This window comes from Protomyctophum parallelum, assembly GCF_964188405.1.
Source record: "Protomyctophum parallelum genome assembly, chromosome: 6".
NCBI lineage: Eukaryota > Metazoa > Chordata > Actinopteri > Myctophiformes > Myctophidae > Protomyctophum > Protomyctophum parallelum.
In genome coordinates, this window is record NC_139701.1 from 16,224,723 (window position 1) to 16,249,976 (window position 25,254).

A 25,254-nucleotide genomic window follows, 5' to 3' on the forward strand; every position below is an offset into this window, starting at 1 on the left:
TACAGCAACACTCAAATCAGCTCTGTGGAATGATTTGAATGTATGCTGTTTCATTCCGCTGTAGAGATTTCCTTACACAACAGGTATTACAGGCTTTTTGTGTGCACAGTATCTCATTTGTTGCGCTGTCCAATATGCAAACATACTACGGCCTGTGTTGTGGTAACAGATTTGAATCTACTCTTAACATGCACTGAGTTCCACAGAACAGCTGGGAGTGTGATGGTTCATGGAATAACTTGCATGTTATCGCATCTTGACATAATATTTGATTATTGTTATAACCTCACATTGCTCAGAAGCGCCACGTTGAGCTGACCATTATTTCCAAGTGTCAGATTATCAACATCAAAGTATATGGCATATGGCATAGTAAAGAAATACAGTAAATACAATAATATAATACCGGTAATATCTAAATCAGTTGCACAGGACAGTGTAAGGTCCCAATATGCGGGTGATGGAATCAAGAGTAGAGGGTATAATGCGACGTCAATCTAAAGCAGCTTCTTTTCACCTATTTCTATCCACACATTCCCATTTTGTTTCTTCGTGTGGCGAACTGGCGATGCACCTCATTGACCTCCGTGTAATACTTCCAGTGTATCAAAGGCAATTAAAAGATGTAGCAACAGTAAAGCCTTAAAAGGCTTTATCAGGGCCGTATTATCCGGCAGACATATCTCCAGGGGAGGCTGGCCGTTGCCAGGGCAACCCTTACAAATGGCAACTGACGTCAAGAAGGTAGGAGAAATACCAGGGAGAACCAGAGCTGCTATGCATAATGGATCATTGAAAAAAAGGCCCCTCTTGAAGAGTACTGAAGTGACTTAAAATATGCATGCCTTGCCATCACATCTCTCTTCCTCTTTCTGTCCATTTGTGTGTGTGTGTGTGTGTGTGTGTGTGTGTGTGTGTGTGTGTGTGCGTGCGTGCGTGCGTGCGTGCGTGCGTGCGTGCTTGCTGACTGGGAGTGGCACGGTTAGTTGCCAGCCAGTCGTCCACCAACTCTTCATTTGACAAATGATGGTCCCAGTGTCTGAGTTCATCATTCATGGTATTTAGAAGCTGCAGCAGCTTCCTGTTACATTCATTATTGTAATCACATGTGCACTTATTCTGAGAGAAGGGGAGACCTTTGTTAATGCAGTGGGGGTATTCGATTTCAGCTTCACCCAGCTGATGACTGCTCAGGTGGTCATGATGAGCACTCAGGGGAGAGGTGAGGGGTTAAGTGTCTTGCTCAGGGACACTTTCTTTGACATGTATACTGGATAAGCTGGGAGGCGAACCAGTGACCATCTGTTTACCAAATGGCCTCTGTACACACTGAGCTACTTTTCATTTTCTTTCTTTTTCCCAGGTGCGTAGCAGCCTGGCCTAAATTTGCACACACCACTACTGACGACCGTAAAGACGACTCTAAACACAACCTATTCATGATTGTCTGCCTCCTAGCGACTTAGTCATGACTGGCTGCCAATGGGAGTCTAAACGGCCTAAAAACCTATTCTCTGAACGCCACAACGCGGAGCAAGTGGCAACAGCAATATAGCAAAGTTGTTCTTATGTGTCTCCAGACCAAATGATTTCCCTATATTTTATTCAAATGACAGTACTTGATAATCAGACTCTAACTGTCCCCAGAACTAAACAAAGAAGGCAACACATATTTTATGACCAAGACCATAAAGCATAAATATTAGCAAACGTAAAATGGACCAACAATGACGCTCAAGCTTCCCAACAATACCTCTGTGCGAAATCTATGGATGGCGATCAGGCCCGGATTGGACAGTCTGGCAATTCTGGCAAATGCTAGAAGGGCTAGGCAGTCATGGGGCCGGGGTTTTGTCAAAACAAAAAGAAAAAGTAATAAAAAAATACATAGTAGCGTCTTTGAGCCGTCTTTGGGCCGGTGAAGATCACAAATGCCAGGGCCGATTTTCTGTGCCAGTCCGTGCCTGATGGCGATAGAATCTGCTAAAAACGAAAGCATAACTGCATACAGTTTACTTTGTCCTGGTATGGGTGTTGTCTAATCTCTGTGCTATTGTTGGCCCATGAGAGACAATTACAGTGGCAGCTTGCTGTAGTGCCCTCGTAATTTCTGTGATAATGCCTCTCATGTAATGTTGGAGTCACACTCTCGAGAAGCGTGACAGCGATTGTGTATCCCAGTTTGCTGATGTGAAAGGCCAAGTAGCTACTGTATCTCTCCAAATGAATACAGCTGGAGTGGACAGTAACACTAACACACACATACTATGGAAAAATGTAATGATTTAAAAACAAGAAGCACAATTTTGTATTAGTTTTGAGTGAAATTTGAAATATTTGAGCATTTTTTTATGTTTAATAAACATAAATTCAAAACAACAGTTACAAGCTAGGTGCTGTACAAAGTAAAATTATAAAAAACACAGTCAACAGCAAAACAGCAATAACAATAAGAAACAAAGCAACAGAAAACAATACATGAAAATATATACAGGCAGAACAAGACTCCACAAAAAATAGAGATAAACAATATAGTAGACCAAAATATTTACGATACAAGTGTGTTTTTAGCAGCTTTTTAAAAGTGTCGACTGACTGCATTTTTTAAGTTAAGAGGTAACTCGTTCCAGAGTGTAGGTGCTATCGATGAGAAGGCTCGATCACCTTTTGTTCTCATCTTGGTAGTAGGGATGATAAGAAGGCCTTTATCTGAAGACCTAAGTTGTCTTGTGTATACCTTGGGGTGGAGTAGCTCTGTTGCCTATGCCTGATACTCCGTAGCCTATGCCTGATACTCAGTTTTGGTTTGAGAGGTTGCCGAGTTAATGGAAAGACAAGAAGTGAGAGCATAGGTCCAGGGGAATCCCAGTGACTTAAATCAGGGGTGCAACAAACAACAAACAACATGAATTAACTTGCTGTAAATGTCCTCAGATGTGACTCATTCCATTCTAGCATATAGAGAACTCCCAATCTTTAGAAATGTCAGTGCATGACTGTGACGTCATCATCACAAAGACGTTATGCCTGTGGCTTGTTTGATTCTGCCCTCTTCAAATCAAATGGCTCACCAGGTCAGTCACCTCACAGCTGAATCACTGTGATATTTGACTATAATTTATGAGTTGACATATTGGTGCACCCCATGTTCAAAACACCAGATAAGACCATGGTATTACCTCCTAATTGTCTGACAGCCCAAAACTAAATCAGTACACATCAGTACATACACACGCACGCACGCACGCGCGCGCGCGCGCTCGCGCGTGCGTGCGTACACACACACACACACACACACACACACACACACACACACACACACACACACACACACACACACACACACACACAGTGTTGTCCAAGTTGTCCAAGTGCCCACATGTCCCTAGTCACGGTTGTCCATGTGCCCACTCGTCCAAGGTGCCCAGTTGTCCAAGAGCCCACATATCCCTATAGTGCCCAGTTGTCCTAGTGCCCACTCGTCCAAGTGGCCAGTTGTCCAAGTGCCCAGTCATCCAAAAAAGATGGTGCCCAGATGTCCATGGTGCCCATGAGTGCCCACATGAGTGCCCACAAATTAACTAACTTTACATGAGAATGTGAAGTTAGTTTGTAGCCTGTAGATCAGTTATATTATTAGCTTGTAGATAATGGTAGTTCTTTTCAGCAAGCGACTTCATGTAATTTACCTCTGAGAGCCAATGTACGCGTTTCGGCCAAGTGGGACTTCCATAATCAAGTGAAAAAGGACATTTATTGAGTGCTGGCATTCCTTCTTTGAGTGTGAGCCTTAGTTCCACCTACGAATTTACCGTTCTAAATTAGTGTTGCGGGTTGTCTGCTTCGGGCCGGCAGTCTTTGTTTCTTGTAGCAAGCAACTCCATGTCAACATATGGCACCAGGATGGCCGAGTGGTTAAGGCGTTGGACTTAAGATCCAATGGACCCAGTGTCCTCGTGGGTTCGAACCCCACTCCTGGTAAACCTATCTTTACGTTTACGCAAGCACTGTGGAATCGTTATGTCTTCTTAAAGCTACAGTGCCATCAACTGGTTATATCATATAAAAAACAGCAAAACAAAACCACCATGGTCACCTTGTACAATGTCATGTGTTCACATTACGAACTCTAACGTCAATAAGTTAAAAACTTTTTAACACAAAACGATTATTTGACAGGGTCGAACTCACAGACTGCATATCTATGTGTCTCAGGAGAGTAATCGCTCATCATCCACACGGGTCTATATTTCAATTAATTCGTATTTATTAATGATTAGTGTTTTGACAATGTGAGTTTACATATTTACATGTTAGTTAAATAGCAGCAGAGTTTTATTCATATAGGTTTTATTACTGTAGCCGTACTGTGGCCAAATACTGCCATGCATCGACTGTACTGCACTAGCCTTGGATCAGTAGTAGATGATCGAGTTTGAAATTATTATCATAAATGAAAGTAAAAGTCAGACTCGCTAAAATCATATGCCTATAATCTTGATCCAAAGCCAGTACTGCACACAGTAAACGTAACTTAAACATTATTGTTGATGATTTTTACAATCATCCCCATATAGTTATAACTTATATTTTAACAACAACTCACTGTCTCACTCTATATTAGTTTTGTATATTTTGCTCGTCTCTCAGTCGTCTGGTGGCTTTTGGAGTGAACTCTCTCACACGCTTGATACTGACGTCACCACTAAACAGTCATTCTGCCTTTCTGGTTGGATAGCTTGCCTTAGTGGCGCCATCAGTTTAAGTTGATCCATGTTCATGAATTTCTTTTGTTGTGATTGCCGTTCAGCGCTGTTTTCTAGTAATAGTAATAGATTCCAGAAGCGGTACTACCTTGTTTTAATATTTAAAGAATGAGCGGCGGAGTGTATGGGGGCGGTGAGTGTCATTTTCCAGGACAACATATTCTGAAATTATTATATCAATCACGCTATTCCGTTTTGTTCGCCCTAATGCTAGCATTCGTTAGCTAGCACCTTAGGCTACTTTGCTAACTTTGCTAACAACATGTAAACCAAAACTGTCTTGTACAGTGCTCTTACTCACTGTAAACAGTGGATACGTGAATACAATAGTACCGATCATCGTTTTTCTTTTAAAATAAATTGTCTGTCTCGCCTTACTGAATTATGATTAACAATGAGCCAGCCGACTGAGCCGCCGGTACCATTAGCAGTCAGCGGGCAGCAGGCTAAAGAATGAATGAAAGTGGGCTGGCCTAATGAGTCTCTTAAGTCTTAACGCTTAACGAACTACTGTACGAGGTTGTCTGGATGTCAGTTGTCACCCGAAATGCCCATGATAATTATCACTTAGGATACATTAGAGCTCTGCAGCAGGGGTCTTCAACGTTTTCAGGCCAAGGACCCCTTAGCCGAGAGAGAGATGAAGCAGGCACCTCCACTACATATTGTATAAAATCATGTTGCAGATTAAACGTTCATAGATGGCTTTGTAGACTTGTTTGACATCACTAGTCTAGTTGTAAATTAATGTTTTGTTTTTGGTTTGTTGACTTATCATCTATTAATTTAATATGTTGGATGCATGTTAACATGTATTTTCAGATATTGGACCACTTGTCTTAATTAAACCCTTCAATACTTAGTAAACTTGACCTTTGGCTCCTTTTTCCCTGTACACCAGACCTCTCAGAGGAGATCTACACAGCACAAGGCGATGTGTGCTTGTAAATCTGCTATTTATTTTCGGCTCTATTTATCTATTTATTAATCCTCTGAATAGGGATTCTAGGGTTCAAGTTGTTTAAAAAAAAGTTCCTTTAGTTCAGACAATTTTATTTGTTTTGACAGTCTACCTAACCCCTCTCGGAACCCTCCGTAAAGCTTTTCTGAAATTTGGATGTCACTTTGCGTAGGGTCCTATATTTTCGTATTGAAATGATAGAACGCGGACATAAATATCGCCGTTAACGTCATGTCTGCGCTCTTTGACGGCTTCTTTTCCTTTGAGGGCTTCTGAATCTGTGAATTATAAGTACCTATAAATACCGCTGCGAATATCTCCTGTGGCGCGGAAGCCGTAATCTTTGTTTGACCGATTTGGTCGCTTTGATTCTTCTTGTTTATTTACCGTTTATTGTACCGCCTCCCGATGTGCGGTTGGCTTGTGCCGGCTACGTTCCTGCCTCTGATCTGCTCTGTCATAGCTATAGCGCCACTAGCTAGCCAGATAGGCGGTACAATGAGGTGTTTATAGGTACTTATAGTTCACAGATTCAGAAGCCCTCAAAGGAAAAGAAGCCGTCAAAGAGCGCAGAAGGACGTTTCCGTTTCCGTTTATTTATGTGTGCGTACCCGGTGGCAGGGTGGAGGTGGAATAGGACCCCATGCTCTGGGTCTAAAAAATGTCAGAAACTTCAGTAGCATTGGGTTCTGCTTGTAGGGCTAACCTAACCATAACCGCAAGCACAGGAGCAGCGCATGTTCGAGCTGTAGTCTGATTGTTGGTCCTGCATGTCGGACTAATGCTCTGTCGGAATTGCCATCGGATCCCCCCCACCACCTGTAGTAACTCCCCCTGTTGAAGACCCCTGGGCTACATGCAGTTTAGTGGACAAGTTCCAGAATACTGAGGTCATCTGGTGATGAGCAACAAGGCTCACCTATACACACCTCTATCGCCTTGTTCCCAGGAATTATGCCATGTTGCTTTCTGTCACTGGTCAGTTGATTATTTAAAGCCATATTCCTGTCATAGGATATGAGTCTACCAAGAATGTGGTGATCATTGAACGACCTGCACAGTGCTACACAACAACAGCTACCAGTGTGTTCCCTAGCTCACTGCACAGAATCAACAGAGGGCCGAAATGAAGTGATTTACATGATATGACACATTGTTAGTGGTTACACTTACAGTGTTGTCAATCAGTTGGGTACCTCATCTAATGCAAGACCTTTTGGTTAAGTTATACTTGTTTGAAGCCCCATATGCATCCTTTGAATTTGACCCATCCTAACTATTAGGAGCCACTGGAGTACGCAGCCACTGAGCCACTCTAAGGCCGTGTCAATGGCACTGGCAGGAGTAAGTCCATAACACAGGTCTTTCATAGTGTAGGTTCAGATAAACTGACTTGCATACATACATACACCCAGAACGGTTCTTAGACATGATGATGTCTTGCATCTTGGTATAACGTAAGGTCTTGCGTTTTCTGTTGTCTCATTGCACTATTGTCTCTTTTTCAGATGAGGTGGGAGCTCTAGTTTTTGATATTGGCTCGTATTCAGTAAGAGCTGGCTATGCGGGAGAAGATTGTCCCAAGGTAAGTGGACCAGGCATAATGACCTGATTAATAACTATGTATCTTCTTCTCTTCCTCTATGACTTTTTACTTTCCCATGGGAGGAAAACGCCATCTTCAGAAAAATGAGGACTATCACTCTGGAGACAGGTGGCATAAATTGAGTTGAGCTCTTTCCTTCTCTGTGTCTTGACTGTGTCCCAGGAAGCTATGGGTACTTGTCTGTTTCATATACTATACGGCAGTGGAACAGTGATTGATTTGGGATGGTGGGGTCTTAATGGGTACAAACCAGCTTCGAACCAGCTGTTTACCCATTTCATTTTATTCGCAAAAGACGTGCATGTTAAAAGCTGAACTTTGTTAAATGGTACTGATCACAAATTTGATTTGCACAAACACACACACACACACACACACACACACACACACACACACACACACACACACACACACACACACACACACAGAGTGTCAATGCTGAAATGAGCCCTAGTGCAATAGTCAGCGAATGAGATCATCTGTCAGTAGCCAGTGTTCACCTCAGATTCACCTCTGCTCAGCCAATTATAATGGAGATACACTTCAGACTGTCTGTGCGTGAAATTGTGGTGTGGTGGCTGAACACGCTCTCAACTACCGCAAGTCCGCAACTCCTTATATAAATTATGCTGCACAAGGATTTAAAGCCCTTGAGTATCATGTTAAACATATTGGATAAAATACATTTCTGACTAACCTATGACCGACCGTATCAAAAACACTTAACGGCTATCTATTTTGCGTCCGAGCATAGACATGGTAAATCAACGCCTGCCTCTGATTGGCCTATCGACACTGCCCGTCTTGACTGTCGACTGAGGTGGATATAGCTATGCTGGATAGTCTGATGCGAGGTTACTCCGCGGTGGAAAATAATACAAGTACGGTATGATACAAGAGAACTGTAAGTTCGTTTGCTTTGATGGAATAATTGATTGAACATGTACGCCGTAATAATGTGATTTGATTTGGGTGTGTTGTAAATAAAGTGTTTGATTATTGTGTAATTTATTTGTATGTGTAAACTTGAAACGTTATTGTACTGTAAAAAGGTCTATTTTCACTTGGTCTTTATCTTTTTTAGTATAATAGTATTAGTTTACTATAATTAGATTAATAGACGATAATCAACACTAACACTTTATTTAGAACACACCCAAATCAAATCATAGTACAACGTACACGTGTGTTCAATCAATTATTCAATCAAAGCAAACGGCATAAATAATGCCTCTTCTACAAAAATAAAAAAAGTTAGTTACCAGTACACGCATTCTGTCGCGCTTGCCAAGCTGTCATTCTCTTGTATTATTTCCCACCACGGAGTAACCTCGCGTCTTGGAGGACAGTCAAGACGGTCAGTGTCGGTAGGCCAATTAGAGGCAGGCGGGGCGTTACCATGTGACGTCTATGCTCGGACGCAAAATAGATATATGCTTTATTGATAGGTTGAAACTTGAAAGTAATCTGACAGGACATGGAGAGAGAAATGGGGAAGACACGCGGCAAAGGCCGTCGGGATCGGGGGTCGAACTCGCGGCACGCTGTCAGGCTGGCTCAGCAGCCTAGGTGCCCAAACGGTTGAGCTAACCATCTGGGCCAATGTGTCTACTATTAGGATTAGCTATCCTAATAGTCGACACATTGGAAATGATCAGGGGTGGATAAGCCTGGTTTATACTCACATTATTTTCTTGCCGGTGTCACGCATCAAGCTTGTATGTAGATTTGTATTTTCGATGCTTGTACTAGTCGGGCATTATAATGTATAGTTCATTGCGGGAGAGTAGCTATCTATCGCTTGCTAAAAAGTAAGAAGACACCATTGTACTATTGCTTTACATTTTGTAATGGATCATTGGGTCCTGCTGTATAGGTGGCATGGCAAATGTCAGAAGCGCGTGTGTGTGTGTGGTCTAGTCTAGGAAGTGTTGCATTGGTCATTGCATGCAGTACCACGCCGTCTGCCCAGAGATTTCTTTGGAGCACGCAGTCACGCACATGCATCAATTAAGAACAACCCTTAAATTCACACCCCTCAACATAATTTACAATGGCTGCTGAGGTGTAGATGCATATCAATGGAGATAATCTAAAACTGGAGTTATGGACTTTCTGGTGATAACGTAGGCCTGCTATGCTGAAGAGAATATTGAGCACAAGTCTAGTCGGTTAAGTAACAACATGGGCATTGAGCAGAGATACAGTATTGTGGAACATCACGTCAATGATACCACTGGCATGTTGAGGCTGACAGGCTATTGTGTTGACCACATAATCAGAACAAGTGCACTGGACTGGTTCGATTCAACTGGAAGCCGGCGTTTCATGTCTTTCTTCGGAAACTTCATCTAAACTCACCAGACTGTGTTATAGAGCTTGTTCTGACTCATCTTGTCCTTATTTTGGGTTTGGGCCCGGTTCAGGCGGACTTTCCTACGGTCATCGGTGTGACTCTGGACCGAGAAGATGGCAGCACTCCCATGGAGACGGACGGAGAGAAGAGCAAGCAGAGCGGGACCACCTATTACATTGACACCAACCAGCTGAGGGTGCCCAGAGAAAACATGGAGGTCATGTCACCGCTCAAGAATGGCATGAGTAAGTGTTCAGTTGTTTTTTTGTCAGTTATATATGCTGAGCAGCTGATATACAGATGTGTATTGCTTTCCAAAATGACACAATGATCACAAACAGATTCTGTCACAGTCACAGACGGACTCAAATATAAGCTGTCCTACAAAGACTACAACACCTATCAATCTAGTTTAACCAAAACATTTACACAGAAAGCTAGAATTTGGTATGTGACACAATGGCCCATTTCACCAACCCAGAATGAGACATATATTGATTGTTGAAAACAGTTCACACACAGTGTACTGTTGTGGTCGGTAGCTATTACAAGACACTCCTGATTAGCATTTGTAGTGTTGAACTCCACAACTGGATGTGTCTGTAATGTGCAAGCATGTGTGAATACCGGTACCCTAAACATTTTTACATTTTGATCTGATGAGCCATTTACTGCCAATAGTCTTTTTGGTCAGTCATGGAGGATCGAAATATTGCACTGATATGGCAGACTTTTGTCACCTTTCCATGCCCTACTTACAGTATCATTGTAACCTAAGGATATCTTGTTTCTGGCTTCAAATAGATTTAAATAAACGTGACCATTTTGCCTCCTCCATGCTATATAAGTTTCTTTAAAGATGACAACTAATAATCACTACATTGCTTTTGTCTGAGATTGAGTCTTGTGCTTTAATACATTGTTTAGGTGGAACACAACAGTCATGCTTTACTATTAAGAGATCTCCTCCTTTCTTTACTTTGCTTTCTTAGTTTCTTTTACTTTCTTTCCCCCCCCAAAGCATGCACTTCAAATTCAAATGAATATTTACATTCTACACTCCAATTTGGTTGTACTTGCTCTAAACATACAGCTGTGTTTGCTAGACTGCACAGTCCCCTCAGAAGTGTGACTGAATATGGAGCATTACAATTACAATTACAATTTAGGCATTTAGCAGACGCTCTTAATCCAGAGCGACTTACATTTAAGCAAGAACAAAAGCATGGGAATACATCACATAAAAGCATTTATCAATATCATGAAACATGCGTAAGCTAAGAAAGTAACAGTGGAATATCTATATAATGAAACTATACATACACTATACATATAAACTATACATATTTACTACTATGCTATACATATGTACTATGGCGTGCTATGACTATATACAATACAATTATAGTGCTGTCTACATAACATGCTATAAGTCTGTGTCAAATGCTATCTAAGCCAACAGAAATGCTGGGCCATGATGGAGTCTGAAAAGGTGGGTTTTCAGGCTACGGCGGAAGATTGGGAGTGATGCTGCAGTTCTGACTGCAATGGGAAGTGCATTCCACAGTTTTGGAGCCAGAAGGGAGAAGAGTTTGGGACGTGTGGAGCATTGTACTCCTACACACTGACATACTGTAGCTGACTATGCTAATCAAAAATCCAGTCCAGGAGGGGTATAGCTGTGGGTCTATTTAGAGAAGACTGTGACCCCAATCTTAATTGCGGCAGAACTGAGCTGTGGGATTGCAGGCCCCCTTAGAGAGATGACCTGGAACATTGGTGCCTGTCGCTCAAATTATCCCCCACTGCTCTACTTTCTCTGCCATCTGACCCAATGATGATGCCAAAAGGTACACGTTTATGTGTGACGTTGGTTCTTCTGCAGGCATGTGCCTATGAGATTCAAGGTCACTTGGTTTCGTTGGAGGGGGTGGCTTAACTGTTGGCAGTGACGTTAAATGTGCATTAAATTAATGTTGCGAATGTGTATTGTGTAGTCAAGTCAATGTATGAACTGCGAGGGTCTCATTGTGCAAGTTAACTGTTCAGTACTTTTACGGTGACTGTCTGTCTTCACTCATGAATGAGGACCTGTTTACTTTATATAGCAAAACCAAACAAGGTGCTCAATGATAATAATAGCTCAGATTTATGTCGTTATGCTTTACATATGGAAAGGAAGGAACCAACTTCCATGCATCCATCTTCAACCACGCCGAGGACCTCCCTAGGGAGACGCCCGAGAGGCATCCTAACCAGATGCCCGAACCACCTAAACTGCCTCCTTTACAGGCGAAGGAACAGCTGTTCTACTCCGAGTCTCTCTCGTGTAACTGAACTTCTCACCCTATCTCTAAGGGAGATGCCAGCCACCCGTCGAAGAAAACTCATTTCGGCCGCTTGTATTCGCGACCTTATTCTTTCGGTCATGACCCACACTTCATGACCATAGGTGAGAGTAGGAACAAAGATTGCTCGGTAGACCGAGAGCTTTGCCTTCTGGCTGAACTCTCTTTTCGTCACAACAGTGCGGTACAGCGACTGCAATACCGCCCCTGCCGCTCCGATTCTCCGGCTGATCTCCTTCTCCGTCCTCCCCTCACACGTGAACAAGACCCCGAGATACTTGAACCAACTTTAATAAGAAAAAACAAAGCCATCATTGCTAGAAAAGACAAGGTCAAATATCTGGGTCACATCATTAGGGATGACCTATGTGGTGGTGATGATGTTCAGACTGAGACAGTACTGTTTATGCACAAGCCAACATGTGATGTACATTCTATGTGTGTAAAGCCCAAACCACATCAAAGGGTCAGGTTGGGACTTGGGACAGAGTTGGTGTGGTCTACCTTAAAAACCGCTTTGTCCCAACACAACCCTTTGGTGTGGTTTGGGCTATGGTGATGATGTCAAGGCTTCTGAGGTGGACAAGTGTCAGCCAATTGTTTGTAAACAGTGGTGTTCCCACTTCCCACTCTATACTGTTCTCAGGAATCTGATGTTCAGTTTTATGGCGAGGTTGAAGGACTTAAATTATAATGGCTTTAGCCTTTAACCATGCCTAAGTAGAGCATGCATTATGCATATGGACCTATTATAATCTGAAATAAAGATCGATTGATTGATGGTTAATGGTTAAAGAACATCAGTAGTAATTTTACACTGGAAATCAAGTTGTATCCAAATTAGAAAAACTCAACCTCATTGCATGCAATAGAAAGCATCCTTAGTCATAGTTTCTCAGTGAAAAAGCACATGGAACATAATTATATGTTATACATAATCAATGTTCTCTTTTCTTACCCCTTGTGTAGTCGAGGACTGGGACAGCTTCCAGGCCATTCTAGATCACACCTATAAGATGCACTTCAAGTCCGAGCCCAGTCTGCACCCAGTGCTCATGTCAGAAGCTTCAGTAAGTATAAGAGGCCTGATCAACATTGATTTGTGTCATCAAGCAGCCAAATGTGTCTGTCTGTGAGTGAGTCATTATTCAGATCCTACACTAAAATGTCTTAGTGGCTGATAAAATATCGAATGTGGCAGATGCCTTTCAAAACTGAGGGGGCTATATGAGGCCATTTGCGTTAGTGTATGTTGTTCTAAGGATCCTGTGATCATGGGAAACTCTTGCAATGCCAAGTACAATATCCTCCTGTGTACCTTGAATCTCCAATAAACCTTATTTGATAAAGAATACTGTGATCTAATGTGAATGGTACGATGGTCTGGTCTGTCTGTGATCTAATGTGAATGGTACGATGGTCTGTTCTGTCTGTGATCTAATGTGAATGGTACGATGGTCTGTTCTATCTGTCTGCAGTGGAACACGCGAGCGAAGCGGGAGAAGCTGACAGAACTGATGTTCGAGCATTACAACATTCCTGCTTTCTTCCTTTGTAAAACAGCGGTGCTGTCTTCGTATCCTTTACGTCAGTCCCCGCATTGCAGTACAATCATAGCAACAAAGCTCACATTTGCTCACAGATTATCAGTATTTATATGATAGGAGATTGGAGGATCTAACATGGCCCTTTAGACATGATATCTGATTTCTGTCCATCAAAATATTTACTGTAACATTTCCTTGACTCTGAGGATCTCAGCTTTGCCAATGGGCGTTCCACAGGCCTGGTGTTGGACAGTGGGGCCACACACACCACAGCTATTCCTGTACATGACGGCTACGTCCTGCAGCAAGGTGACTGTCATCAAGTGGAGAATGTAATTTTTGTTGAGTGACACTTGTCTAAAGGGTCCTGTATTAGCCTTTCCTCCAGTGTCTACTGCAAGGCGATATCATTTGGCTCATTTGGTTCACTGACAACTTAACATTGCAAATGTTAAGATTCAAGCCTGCTTGAATCTTAACTATTAACTTAACTGCAAGTGCAACTCCCATAATGATTCTTGTGTCCCCATCTATAGGCTTGGGTGATCTTTTCAGCAATGGCTGAGAATAATTGCCACACTATGGAATTTTCCAGTAAAACACAATGGTCATAACAGCTCTTGTTTCAATAAAGTTGAAATTATAATAAGTGAAAACATTTTATATAAAATACCGGTGTAAATGTCACTTTTCCACTGAGATTGTCCCCGTCTTTAACAGACTTTGTGTGCATAATTGTATACAGTGTATGCATTATGCACATAGTTTGCATAATAGACCTTGCGGTAAGCCCCACCCGCTCGCGCACCTGCCCCGATACCGTTGCTAAGCAGGACAAACATGTTCTACTAGCTGCGATCCTCCACTGAGGACAGTGTTATGTCTGCGTTTTTCCCAAGAGGAATAGAAGTATTCATATCGACAACATCCATACTATAATAACGCCATGGTGAAACGTTGCTGTTGGGCGTCCTGCAACAGTGCTTCATAGGTACCCAGAACATTTGGGGATTCTTTTTTAAATTCCTTTTCCTGTGGGTGCACATTCTGGAGGTGGAGGAGGCAGCAGCGGCGGTGGCGGAGGTCACTCATTCACCCTCCCTGCTACTAAATCATACTATTAACGTCAACTTTTACTAAACAATGGTTAAATAAATCGTCTAATAAACAACAAACAACTTACCTTGGCACAAATTGTGTGCTTTGTAACTTTCTCCACGTTCAGTTGCTTGTGTGGAGTCTGTGGACGGCCACATAACTTCACCCACTGCCAGTCTGTCTAACCCCCTATCACTGCGGTTCAGAAAAATAATAATAATGCTGCTTACCCTTTTCTGCACATTGTATCCAAAAAGTGAAGGTCCGCTAATGGTCTAAACTAATTTGAATTTAGGAACGGCAAAGAAAATCCAAGTTTAATCCCTTATTCCTTTGCTTTTCACTATTTTGAAAAACATTTTTAAATTCTACATCAACACATATTTGACATTGTTGTTGAATTTTAACATGTTGAAATGAAGTTTTTCATTTATTCATTCATTCCTTTTTCACTCCAACACGATTGAAAATAGTTTGTTGTTATGCTTTGATTTTACATAATTATACAAACAACACATAGAGTAACAGTCTTCTATACTTATTTACTAGCATGAACTTGATATATCTATTACCTTTATATGAGCCTGTCCTTTCTGTCCCCAATACAATACACTAATACAGTTCTCTACATTACCATTTCCTCTAGTTTCATCAACAAAAATTAGGCTTCTGCAATTCTGTCTTGTGTTTCACTGCAGCTAGATGAGCAGGAAGATATTTAATTGTGCTCAGTCTGCGACTACTAGTAACTTTGTTTTATTTTTCCCTCTGATAGGCATTGTGAAGTCACCCCTGGCTGGAGACTTTATGAGCATGCAATGTAGAGAGCTATTTCAAGAATTAAGTGTTGAAATAGTCCCTCCTTACATGATTGCATCAAAGGTGAGACCTGCTAAAGTAAGTCAAAACCATTTTCATATCTCACTGACTATTTATCTCACGGTGGTGGGAGGTGTATTGTAAGTACTTTATTTCACAAATATGTGTTCTAGGCTTGGCACTATTGAAGGAGATTGAGTGCTTCATTTTTGTATTTTGTGTATGCACGCTGCAAACAGATCCATTGTGTGTCGAGCTTGTGTTTGTGATATACCCACTGCAACCCACATGCTGTATACTGTATATATACACAATGCTCATCCTATGTCTGTCATTTAAACCACACTACATATTTCTAGATGATGATCTCATCCAATCCATGTCTTCTGGATTTATGTTTGCATGCAATGATGTTGGCTATGTCAACTCTCAACACAAGTTAATATAAACAGACTTAAAGCCATACTGTGTAACTTATTCAATTAAAGTGATATCTTTCTCTGTTTCTTTTCTCACAACCATTCCACATGAATGTGTTTTTTGACAACTTCTCTAGACACTTCAATTTCACAAGTGTCAGCCCCAAAACTCATGCCAAAAGATTACATGGATGGAAATGCATTTATGTATTTTTATATTGATAAATACTGTTTCTGACGACGTGTTAGTGTTTTCCAAAATATCCTTGTGTGCTAGGAACATTCTTTCCCTATTGACAGGTGTCGCCAAAATAAGACTACTGGAACAAACGTTATACACAGTATGGCTTAACAGAAAGACCAGGAGCACCACTATCTGGTTCACCATATTAGTGATGTGTACTTAGAATGGCTTTGTGCATCTATATGTTGTATAACCGTACTAGTGACATGTACCCAGAATGGCTGTGTGCATCTGAGCTGTAAACTGTACTAGTGATATGTACTGTATGCACCCAGAATGGCTGTACGTATTTGCTCTATACACGCTCTAGTGATATGTGCCCAGGTCAGAATGGCTGTGTGCATCTGTGCTGTGTATATACCTGCAATGTGTTTTCACCTCCATGCCCTCATACTCTATTCATTGCTGTCTTAGAGAATAGCCACTGTCCAAAACCACCTTGTTTGTCCTTACAGGATGCTGTGCGTGAGGGTGCACCGGCTAGCTGGAAGAAGAAAGAGAAACTACCTCAAGTTACGCGCTCCTGGCATAACTACATGTGTAATGTAAGCAACACCCCTTTCTGACTTGGAATATTTAGAACCGGGCAATAACCGATCTAAAAACGCCTTCTAAATCCTGACCTGAAGTTTTCTCTGTACATAGCAACAACAACCCCAAAAGGGGTTCCCGGATTGAAAGCTATAGTTACATGGTGTTCCCGGTCTAAATGTGTTAAGATCTGTATTATACTTTGTTGTACAACTTCAAACTCACAATGCAACATCAAAATGTGCTCTTGAGACCAGACAACTCTGCCGTGAACGATCATGTGCTGTTTTTTGTCTTCCCTGCTGCCATCTACAGACTGTAATCCAGGACTTCCAGGCCTCTGTGCTGCAGGTGTCAGACTCACCATATGATGAACAGTAAGACCATTATGGAATTTAATCTTGAAACCTATTGTCAGTCATCTTTTGCTGTGTCAACTCTCTGCTGGAAGATTTCAATTCTAGCGATCAATTTCCCTTACCTCTAGGTGTATACCTAGTTGCTCATTGAGTTGTTACTGCCTTAACTCATTAAAACCGGGAAAACATCTGTCATTTGCAGATTTGAGCTTCATACAGTATATAGCAACATAGGTTTGTCAGATATACAAGCTCACAGCGTGTCACTTGGTGCCAGTGCCACGTTGCAAGCTTATACATCTGAAGAGCATTTTTTAACTCTTTTATTTCTAAGTACGAACATATTTATACTCCGACCCCCCTCCCCTAGGTATGTTCGTACCTAAAGCATGGACCAAATATGAAACGGTTTAGCCGAAAATCACCTTTTAACATTGGTCCGGTTGCTAAGCAACGCCTCTGTCACCCCCAGCACCAGGATCTTTGCACATCTTTGCACGGCCCCCATAGACCGCCGTTCAAAGTAGAATTTTCTATGCCTCGTATTTCTGAAAGTTTGAGCGCTGTCCGTGGTTTTGACTATCCATCCGAGGTTCAGATTTGTGATTTTGTAACACTCCCGACATGTTATCGTTTCTGGCGAAAGGTAAACATTGTGAGCTAATGGTAATGCAAGCCGATCGTTACAATGACGGCCTCCAAGCCGGGAAAACGGAAATGAAAATGACCAAATATAGGCAAATATCCCTGGCAGGGTTTACCTACAGTACACTCTGCTGCCACCCAGTGGCAGATTCTTTTAACACATTTTTATGTGTACAAATACATATTGAAAAAGTTTGATAACCAGTGACCACTGATTTAGGAGGCATTTGTAGAATGGGACTAGCTGTTTTGTTGGTTAAATGGCGATAATAATAATATATCCATGATTGATCATTGGAAGAAGTGGAAAAATTAAAATATACAGAGCACTCCTCAGCTTTGACTGTGCATGGCTACTCCGTAATTCTGACCTATTTTATATTTTGTACAACGGTAGCAAATAGATGATGTGCAAGCTCACATCGCCTTGCATCGCACTGTAAGCTTGCAGATGGGCTAGTTTTTTTAGATTCGGTTGAAACTGTTTAACCTAACCCAATTTCCTTTCCTTAGGGTAGCAGTCCAGATGCCAACTGTTCACTATGAGTTGCCTAATGGTTACAACTGTGATTTTGGGGCAGAGAGACTTAAGATTCCAGAGGGACTGTTTGACCCGTCTAATGCCAAGGTAAGAGTCTCTGGCACTACAATACAACTATTGCTTAATCCAGAATAAGGTTGATGTTTTCAAATAGCACAGCAAGTGTCCTAGAGTGTTTTGTTTTCTGTAAACACATCGGATACAGTGAGCGAATAAAATAATGTAGTTGAAATTTATATGGTCCTGCTACGGATTCATCTATTGGACCCAATTATATATTTGATTTATTTATATATTTTTTAAATTATTGTTACCGGTATGCAAGTTTGTGTTTAAATACATTTATGAACGTAGTTCAGATAACCACTGGTTCTTTTGGTGTGAAAGAGGTCCATTGTGTTGTTGTAAAGCTGTGTATGTTTGTCTGATTTCCACAGGGGCTGTCTGGTAACACCATGTTAGGAGTTGGCCACGTGGTGACCACCAGCGTGGGGATGTGTGATATCGATATTCGACCGGTAATTATAAGGGAATTTTAAAAGTGGATTTGGGGGTTCAGTAAAGTATCTCCTATTCTGCAGTATCGAGTACTTGGTGTAAATATAATAGGCATTAAGTGTGATACAAAAACAAATAATTCAATGCGGGTTGGAGACTATCTAGAATCTACAAGCTCCCAGTGTAGGATTGTAGATCTGTCTCCAGTGAAGAGATTTGGTAGTACAGACCCACTCCACAAAATAATTATTTTTATTTAAGCTTAGCCATTCAAATCATTCTGGGTTTTGGCCCCCTTTTTTGTGGACTGGTTTTAAGAATGTCCTCTCTGTGAAAGCAGGTGTGACACATGACATGGAATTGACTGCCAGTCAAATCCTCTTCAAAGGAATGCATAAACACTTGACGTGCTAGCAATAATGCGTGGCTGTACTCAGCCACATGACGACAAGCAGAGTCGGTAGGAGGAAGTAAATAGAAGAGTGTGTGTATGTAAGGGTGTGTGTGAGCGTGTTTGCTTGTTATGTGGTGGGGGGGGGGGGGGGTGAAATGATTTGCTTACTATTATAGTGGTCTCTTTCAGGGTCTGTATGGCAGCGTGGTGGTGACGGGAGGAAACACACTTATTCAGGGCTTCACTGATCGACTAAACAGAGAACTCTCTCAGAAGACCCCTCCTGTGAGTCCTTGACAATGCCGCCATGTCTGACACTTGATTGTGTGTGCATGCAAAAATAATCATGGTTGCAAAGGCCAGTAAGGTGGCTTTTGCAACCATGGGTCAAAGAGCTTGTCAATTTGTCAAGAATGTCAATTCTTGACAAATAATTGACAAGCTCTTTGACCCACCAATAATCACTGATTCCTCACAAGTTCACTATTTTCCTTCATTTTTGTCTCCCTGATATTGAAAGACCGGTTCTTGTCTTTGTTTTTTTATTATGATTATTTGCATTTATGCACCTTCACTTTGTGTGGAGCCATCTTGTCCAGCAAATAAACATAACTACCGGTATTAACAGTTCGGCAGAAATATCTACAAAAAGTATTCATACATAGTATGCCCCACGTTTAGAGAGTAGGGAAAGTTTTCACCATCATCTGACTGAAAAGAAAACTATAAAGTCTACAATAATAAAAATAAAAATGTGCATACTTGAATCGAAATGCCTTTCTGAACACCATTTTTTTAATGTTCTGCTAGTCTAACTCTAACATGTTGTCTACAGAGCATGAGGCTGAAGCTGATCGCTAACAACACAACAGTTGAACGACGGTTCAGTGCTTGGATAGGAGGCTCCATCCTGGCATCACTAGTAAGTAATGAGTGATGTGCCTTGCTTAAGAGCACATTATCAGCTGTTTAGGGATTCATTTCTGTAATTTACTTTTACTTCAACTTTTCCTTTCGGCTTTTCCCTTCCGGGGTTGGCCACAGCGAATTGTCTGCCTCCATCTCACCCTTTCCTCTGCCTCTTCTCTCACACCAACTAACTTCATGTCCTCTTTCACTACATCGATAAATCTTCTCTTTGGTCTTCCTCTAGGCCTCCTGCCTGGCAGTTCCAATCTCAACATCCTTCTAACGATAGACTCACTATCCCTCCTCTGTACGTGTCCAAACCATCTCAGTCTGGCCTCTCTGGCTTTATCTCCAATACATGTGACATGTGCTGTCCCTCTGATGAACTCATTCCTGATCCTACCCATCCTTGTTACTCCCAGAGAGAACCTCAATATTTTATTCTCTGCTACCTCCAGCTCTGCTTCCTGTCTTTTCCTCAGTGCGACGGTCTCTAAACCATACAACATAGCTGGTCTCACCACCGTCTTGTACACCTTCCCTTTCATTCTTGCTTATACTTTCCTATCACACCTGACCGTTTTCTCCACCCATTCCAACAGGCTTGCACTAGTTTCTTCACCTCTTTTCCATACTCCATTGCTCTGAAATGTTGACCCTAAGGGCCGATTCATACTACTATTTTAGAGCCGAATAAAAGTCGGTTCGGCACTGTAGAGCCTACAATGTGACGTCATTTGAGGTTCGGGGGGGCGGGTACCGTCCTAAAGTCGGCTCTTCGGTGCTACAGTGCCGAAACAGCGGTAACATAGGAGTATGAATCGGCCCTAAGTCCTCCACCTTTTTCACGTCTACTCCCTGTAACCTAAAGAATATATATAATAATCTAGGATTTTAATCGGAAAACATAATGCAAAATGTTTTTCATATCACGACATGCCAGGCAGTTGTCACAGTCTAGCTAACTTTGTCATCAGTATTTTAGTGGGGGTGAAAATGTGACCTTTGTCTCCTAGGGAACCTTCCAGCAGATGTGGATCTCCAAACAGGAGTACGAGGAAGGGGGCAAGCAGTGTGTGGACAGGAAGTGCCCTTGATCTGATGGCTGTATTTCTCCCAGGCCTCATTCTGACACTGTCTTCATCTTCACAACATCGTATTGAGTTCACCCCTGACCCTGGACTCAGGAACATTATTTTGTTTTTATAACTATTGATGGACTTTGTGTATGTCTGTTTAACTTTGTTTTTATGTTGAATACCTAGGCCATACAGTAAATAAGTGTAACAATGTTGCTTTGAAAAAGTGAGTTCCTTTATTCATGTTGGTCTTTCCACTGCCTTATTGTATTACATTGTCTGTGTCCTCCAGAAGCCGGTCTTTATCCAAAAAGTCCATTTAGGAATGGCAACATTTTTTGATTGGTTTCCTCAGGACACCAGAAATGTGTAGTGTCAGTGGGTGGACATTCTACAGTATGAAGTGAACTGTGCTGTTTGTCTCTTGGAGTAAGAAATAAGCTTATCATAGGCAAACGGCAGTCAAATCTCAGTGCTTACTGGAATGCGATTTTCACATCAACTAAAATCTATTTAATTTTCACTTTTGTTAATCATCTTTTGAAAATAAAGTGTTTTTTTTTAGTTAACTGAATTGTGGGACTATTTGTCATTTCATATAGGGAAAATGTATACCGTCTGGTCAATGTTTTCACTGAATACAAATTACAACCTTAATCTATAAATGTCCCACATTTTAACTGGCTTCGAACATGAACCACAAGACTAGAGGAAGTGATGTCTGTCGGCTTGTGTCCATCTCTGGCTCTAACAAAACACCTGCAGGCCTCCAGGCTACATCCGACAGAAGCCTGCATATGGACATGTCAGTAAAACTGGCCTCCAGTATTGCACTAAGTACTCTGCAACGGGTAATTCACAACCGGAGGGGCACGTGTTCCCAGAAGGAATATCAGTCAAACAAAATGCCAGGTGGCTCATTTAATCTGCCTTACAAAATACCATCGCAGTTCTTATGCTTTTGGCCATGCTTGAACTGAAACTCAGTCTGTGACAACGCAATAACTTTATCAATATTTTAACATTAAGTTACAATACAGACAGTACAACATTTATGCTGCATAAACAATTGACTTTGTATTCTTGAACTCAACATCTTAAGACGACCACAGTTACGGTCATTTTAAGAAAAAATACCAGCATGCTTGTGTTCCGAAGGTGTGATTTATTATTCAAAATCTTTTGTTTTTCCAACTGGGTTGAACCAGTCAAACTGTTGAAAATAGGAGTAAGGGAAAATGTATTTATATGGCTCATGAAGAAACCTTCATGAGAGGAAACTTGCTCTTGAGAACAGCCAGATTTTTCTTTTCATGGTTGATCTTCCTGGCCCTCGCCCGAAGATGTTTTTCTACACGGAGCCTGAAAAACAGAGTGACACATGACAACTGAAGCCTGATTTATGAACTTGTGAGCTTGTATATTTGATCTTTTCAAACAAAGTATAACTCAGGCTTGATGAGGTCTCAGACCCTGGCTAAATGAGGACCAAGTTTTTAACTTCCTTCTGAGAAATAAATGTGCCTAACATCACAGAAGTCAAGTCCTCTACGGAAGAGTCTTATAACATAATTTTCATGAAACTTGAACACATGATAAGTTTAACATCTTACTTAATGTGTGGCTCAACGAATGGTGGCGTGAAGAACGTCTTCTTGTTGTGTGCCCTGTTCATGTACCAAGGAATTGCATACTCTCTGAATTTGTACCTATGGAAAAAGAAAATGACTTAAATGAATGATGAAATCTGCTTTCGGATGCACAGGTCATTGGAAATTTTGGTAAATTGCTATGTTGAAATTGTCATCTATATAACATGCCCAAGTGTTTACATCATGAAAACGATGTGAATTTATGTAATGTGTGATCACCTCAGATTTGGCTGATAACTACTTTTCATACACGTTTGGAATCTAAAACTCACAAAAGCTACTATGAAATTATATCACCGAGTGAAAACCTATAGACGAATGTGCAGAGAGCTGCCCTGGGCGCAATTATAACTGCTGTGTCAATTGGCTCTCATTAATGCTGTTTGACACTGCAGTTATGGTTTCCCTTCGGTGGATTCGTCTATCAGGTCTGTCTGGGTGTTCTGGCATGAATGCAAAGCTCTAGTTAGTCTAGTCGAATACAGTGCAGTTAAAAAAGAAAGCACAGAGTAGACCATGAAGGTGAAGAAAGCACAGAGTAGACCATGAAGGTGATGGTGTTAGGTATGTAGTCTACTTTTTCCAACACCTAAATATCAGACTTTTTGGATACTACATGAGGGCAAAGTACGATTTGCCCTCATTGCAATGCACTGAGAGGATAGATCAGCAATTGTAGCCAATAGCTATAGTCGAAATATTTGCCCAAAACGAAACGATAGAATTGTCGATTATGTTGTATAATTGAGCAGTTGAGACGAACAAGTCTAAATCTATAATTTATTCTGACCCCTCCCCGAAACGGCCTAGCTGTCCTGACCCCTTATCATTTATACATTATGGATATTAAATTAGTGTGGACTTAGCTCTAGAGTCTAGTCCATAGCTCTAATGCGTTGCCTTTTTAGGGGATGCATAACTGCATACTTAGTTTAGACTAGTCATTGAACCAAGTACTGTCTAAACTAAGTAGTGCACTAGTCTTTAGCGTAAATAAAAATAACGTTTTTTCTACTCATCATTTTTTTCCCCCAAAGGAAAGATATTCTCTATGAGGCAATTCTCTGGGCAATATCGGTAGAAGGCGCAGTACTTTTTTTCCAGTGGAAACAAAATCCCCTTTTGGCCAAAAAGTACCGTTTATACGTGTGGTGGGGGGCTCAGAGTGCTCCCACTAAGGAAAGTAGGCTTTCTAATGACACAACCCGCCTTTGTTTTGGTGAGTAGCTAAAACGTTCTTTTTATTTACGCTAAAGATTAGAGGCTGGCCTGGCTGCATTCATGCGAGCGGCGGAAGTCGAGAGTAACATAGCTCTAAATGCAACGCATTAGAGCTATGGACCAGAGCTAGTGTGGACTTAGACCGTTATTCGTCTCAACTGCTCCAATTTGTTCAATTAACTGTTGCACCCCTACAGTTGACTCCTATATATCTTGTGATGTGCAACTGACACACTACTCAGTACTCACCAGTTGACTCGTCCAAATACATCTTTCCTCCACCCTCCTGGCTGGGCTTTCTTTTGACCGGTCTGTAATAAACGTAGGGCCGTCTCTCTTTCCGTCACCACTCTCTCCAGCCTTGCCATTGACCGCTCAATCTAGGGAGGACAAAGAAATTACCAATTTTAGTGTAATTCACACACCCTCCAAAATAAAGCTGTTGAGGATGTTGAATCAAAGTTTCGCCAACCTTTTTTAATCGTTCTGGGCTGGGCATCGCAACTCTCTGACGTTTTGACTCCTGCTCAATGGTGAGGAGCATGTTTTTTTCTTTCAGGAGTATATACCTGAATTAAAATGAAAGTTACACATCGATGTAAAAACAACATCGTTGTGATCATGTACTCATACAGTAATAGCTGCGTAATTCCCTGCACCTACCAAAGTTTATGCAAGTCTTCGTTGCTTTTTGTCCTCAGTTGCTTGGCATCCCATGGTGCACCTACAACCATTTTAATGAGCCAAAGCAAATTATTATATTTCCATTCACCAAAGCTTTTTGTCCGAAGAATAGACATGAAGGTATATCATTTTAGCCTACCTGATTTTACTGTGTCCTCTCCCCAGTTCTCAGGTAGGTCAAAGAACTCCTCCAGTCCCCTTCTGCAGACGGTTGTGTGCAAGGGTCTACATAGCCAAACAGCACCGATGTGACCGTGCCAAGACGGCGAACTGAATGAGGACTTTTGCCTGGTGGGAACGACAGATTGGTTTTAGAGGACATCACCCAGGCGCCATGACAACATGAATGAGCAGCATCAGTCACACAACATTATGCGATGGTTTACGGTTTGTATTATTATATTAATAGCGTCACTGACGCAACAGAACATTACCTGTTACCATAGGAGTGGCATGTAGTCAAGCTTTGAGCAGACTGTTGTGTTGATGTCGCTGAGGAGATCCGAATAACGTTTGTAAACTGCTTGCAAAGCGTCAAAACGCGTCCAGCTGAGGTCGTCGCCATCTTTGATTCGCA

The 25,254-nt window shown here is 41.6% G+C and overlaps 2 protein-coding genes across 3 annotated transcripts; one reads left to right on the plus strand and one right to left on the minus strand.

Moving 5' to 3' along the window:
- Positions 1–4,765: 4,765 nt before the first annotated feature.
- On the plus strand, positions 4,766–21,689 carry actl6a (actin-like 6A). 2 transcript variants are annotated; one of them, XM_083766580.1, is made up of 14 exons: positions 4,766–4,899; positions 7,236–7,312; positions 9,760–9,934; positions 13,007–13,107; positions 13,516–13,613; positions 13,799–13,893; positions 15,458–15,579; positions 16,620–16,709; positions 17,011–17,072; positions 18,213–18,327; positions 18,678–18,758; positions 19,322–19,417; positions 19,968–20,054; positions 21,058–21,689. In XM_083766580.1, exons 1-14 carry the CDS (start codon positions 4,875–4,877, stop codon positions 21,136–21,138), a joined length of 1,305 nt encoding a protein of 434 aa, XP_083622706.1. In that variant the 5' UTR covers positions 4,766–4,874; the 3' UTR covers positions 21,139–21,689. The 2 variants fall into 2 exon arrangements, with proteins under 2 accessions (XP_083622706.1, XP_083622707.1); XM_083766581.1 differs by having other exon boundaries at positions 15,458–15,564.
- A 441-nt stretch (positions 21,690–22,130) lies between these two features.
- On the minus strand, positions 22,131–25,242 carry mrpl47 (mitochondrial ribosomal protein L47; the record flags this gene model as incomplete). The annotated part of the gene is made up of 7 exons (XM_083767801.1): positions 22,131–22,482; positions 22,734–22,829; positions 24,243–24,373; positions 24,466–24,562; positions 24,657–24,717; positions 24,817–24,965; positions 25,112–25,242. The coding sequence occupies 7 exons, from the start codon at positions 25,240–25,242 to the stop codon at positions 22,374–22,376; spliced, it is 774 nt and encodes a 257-aa protein (XP_083623927.1). The 3' UTR covers positions 22,131–22,373.
- Between the last annotated feature and the right edge of the window lie 12 nt (positions 25,243–25,254).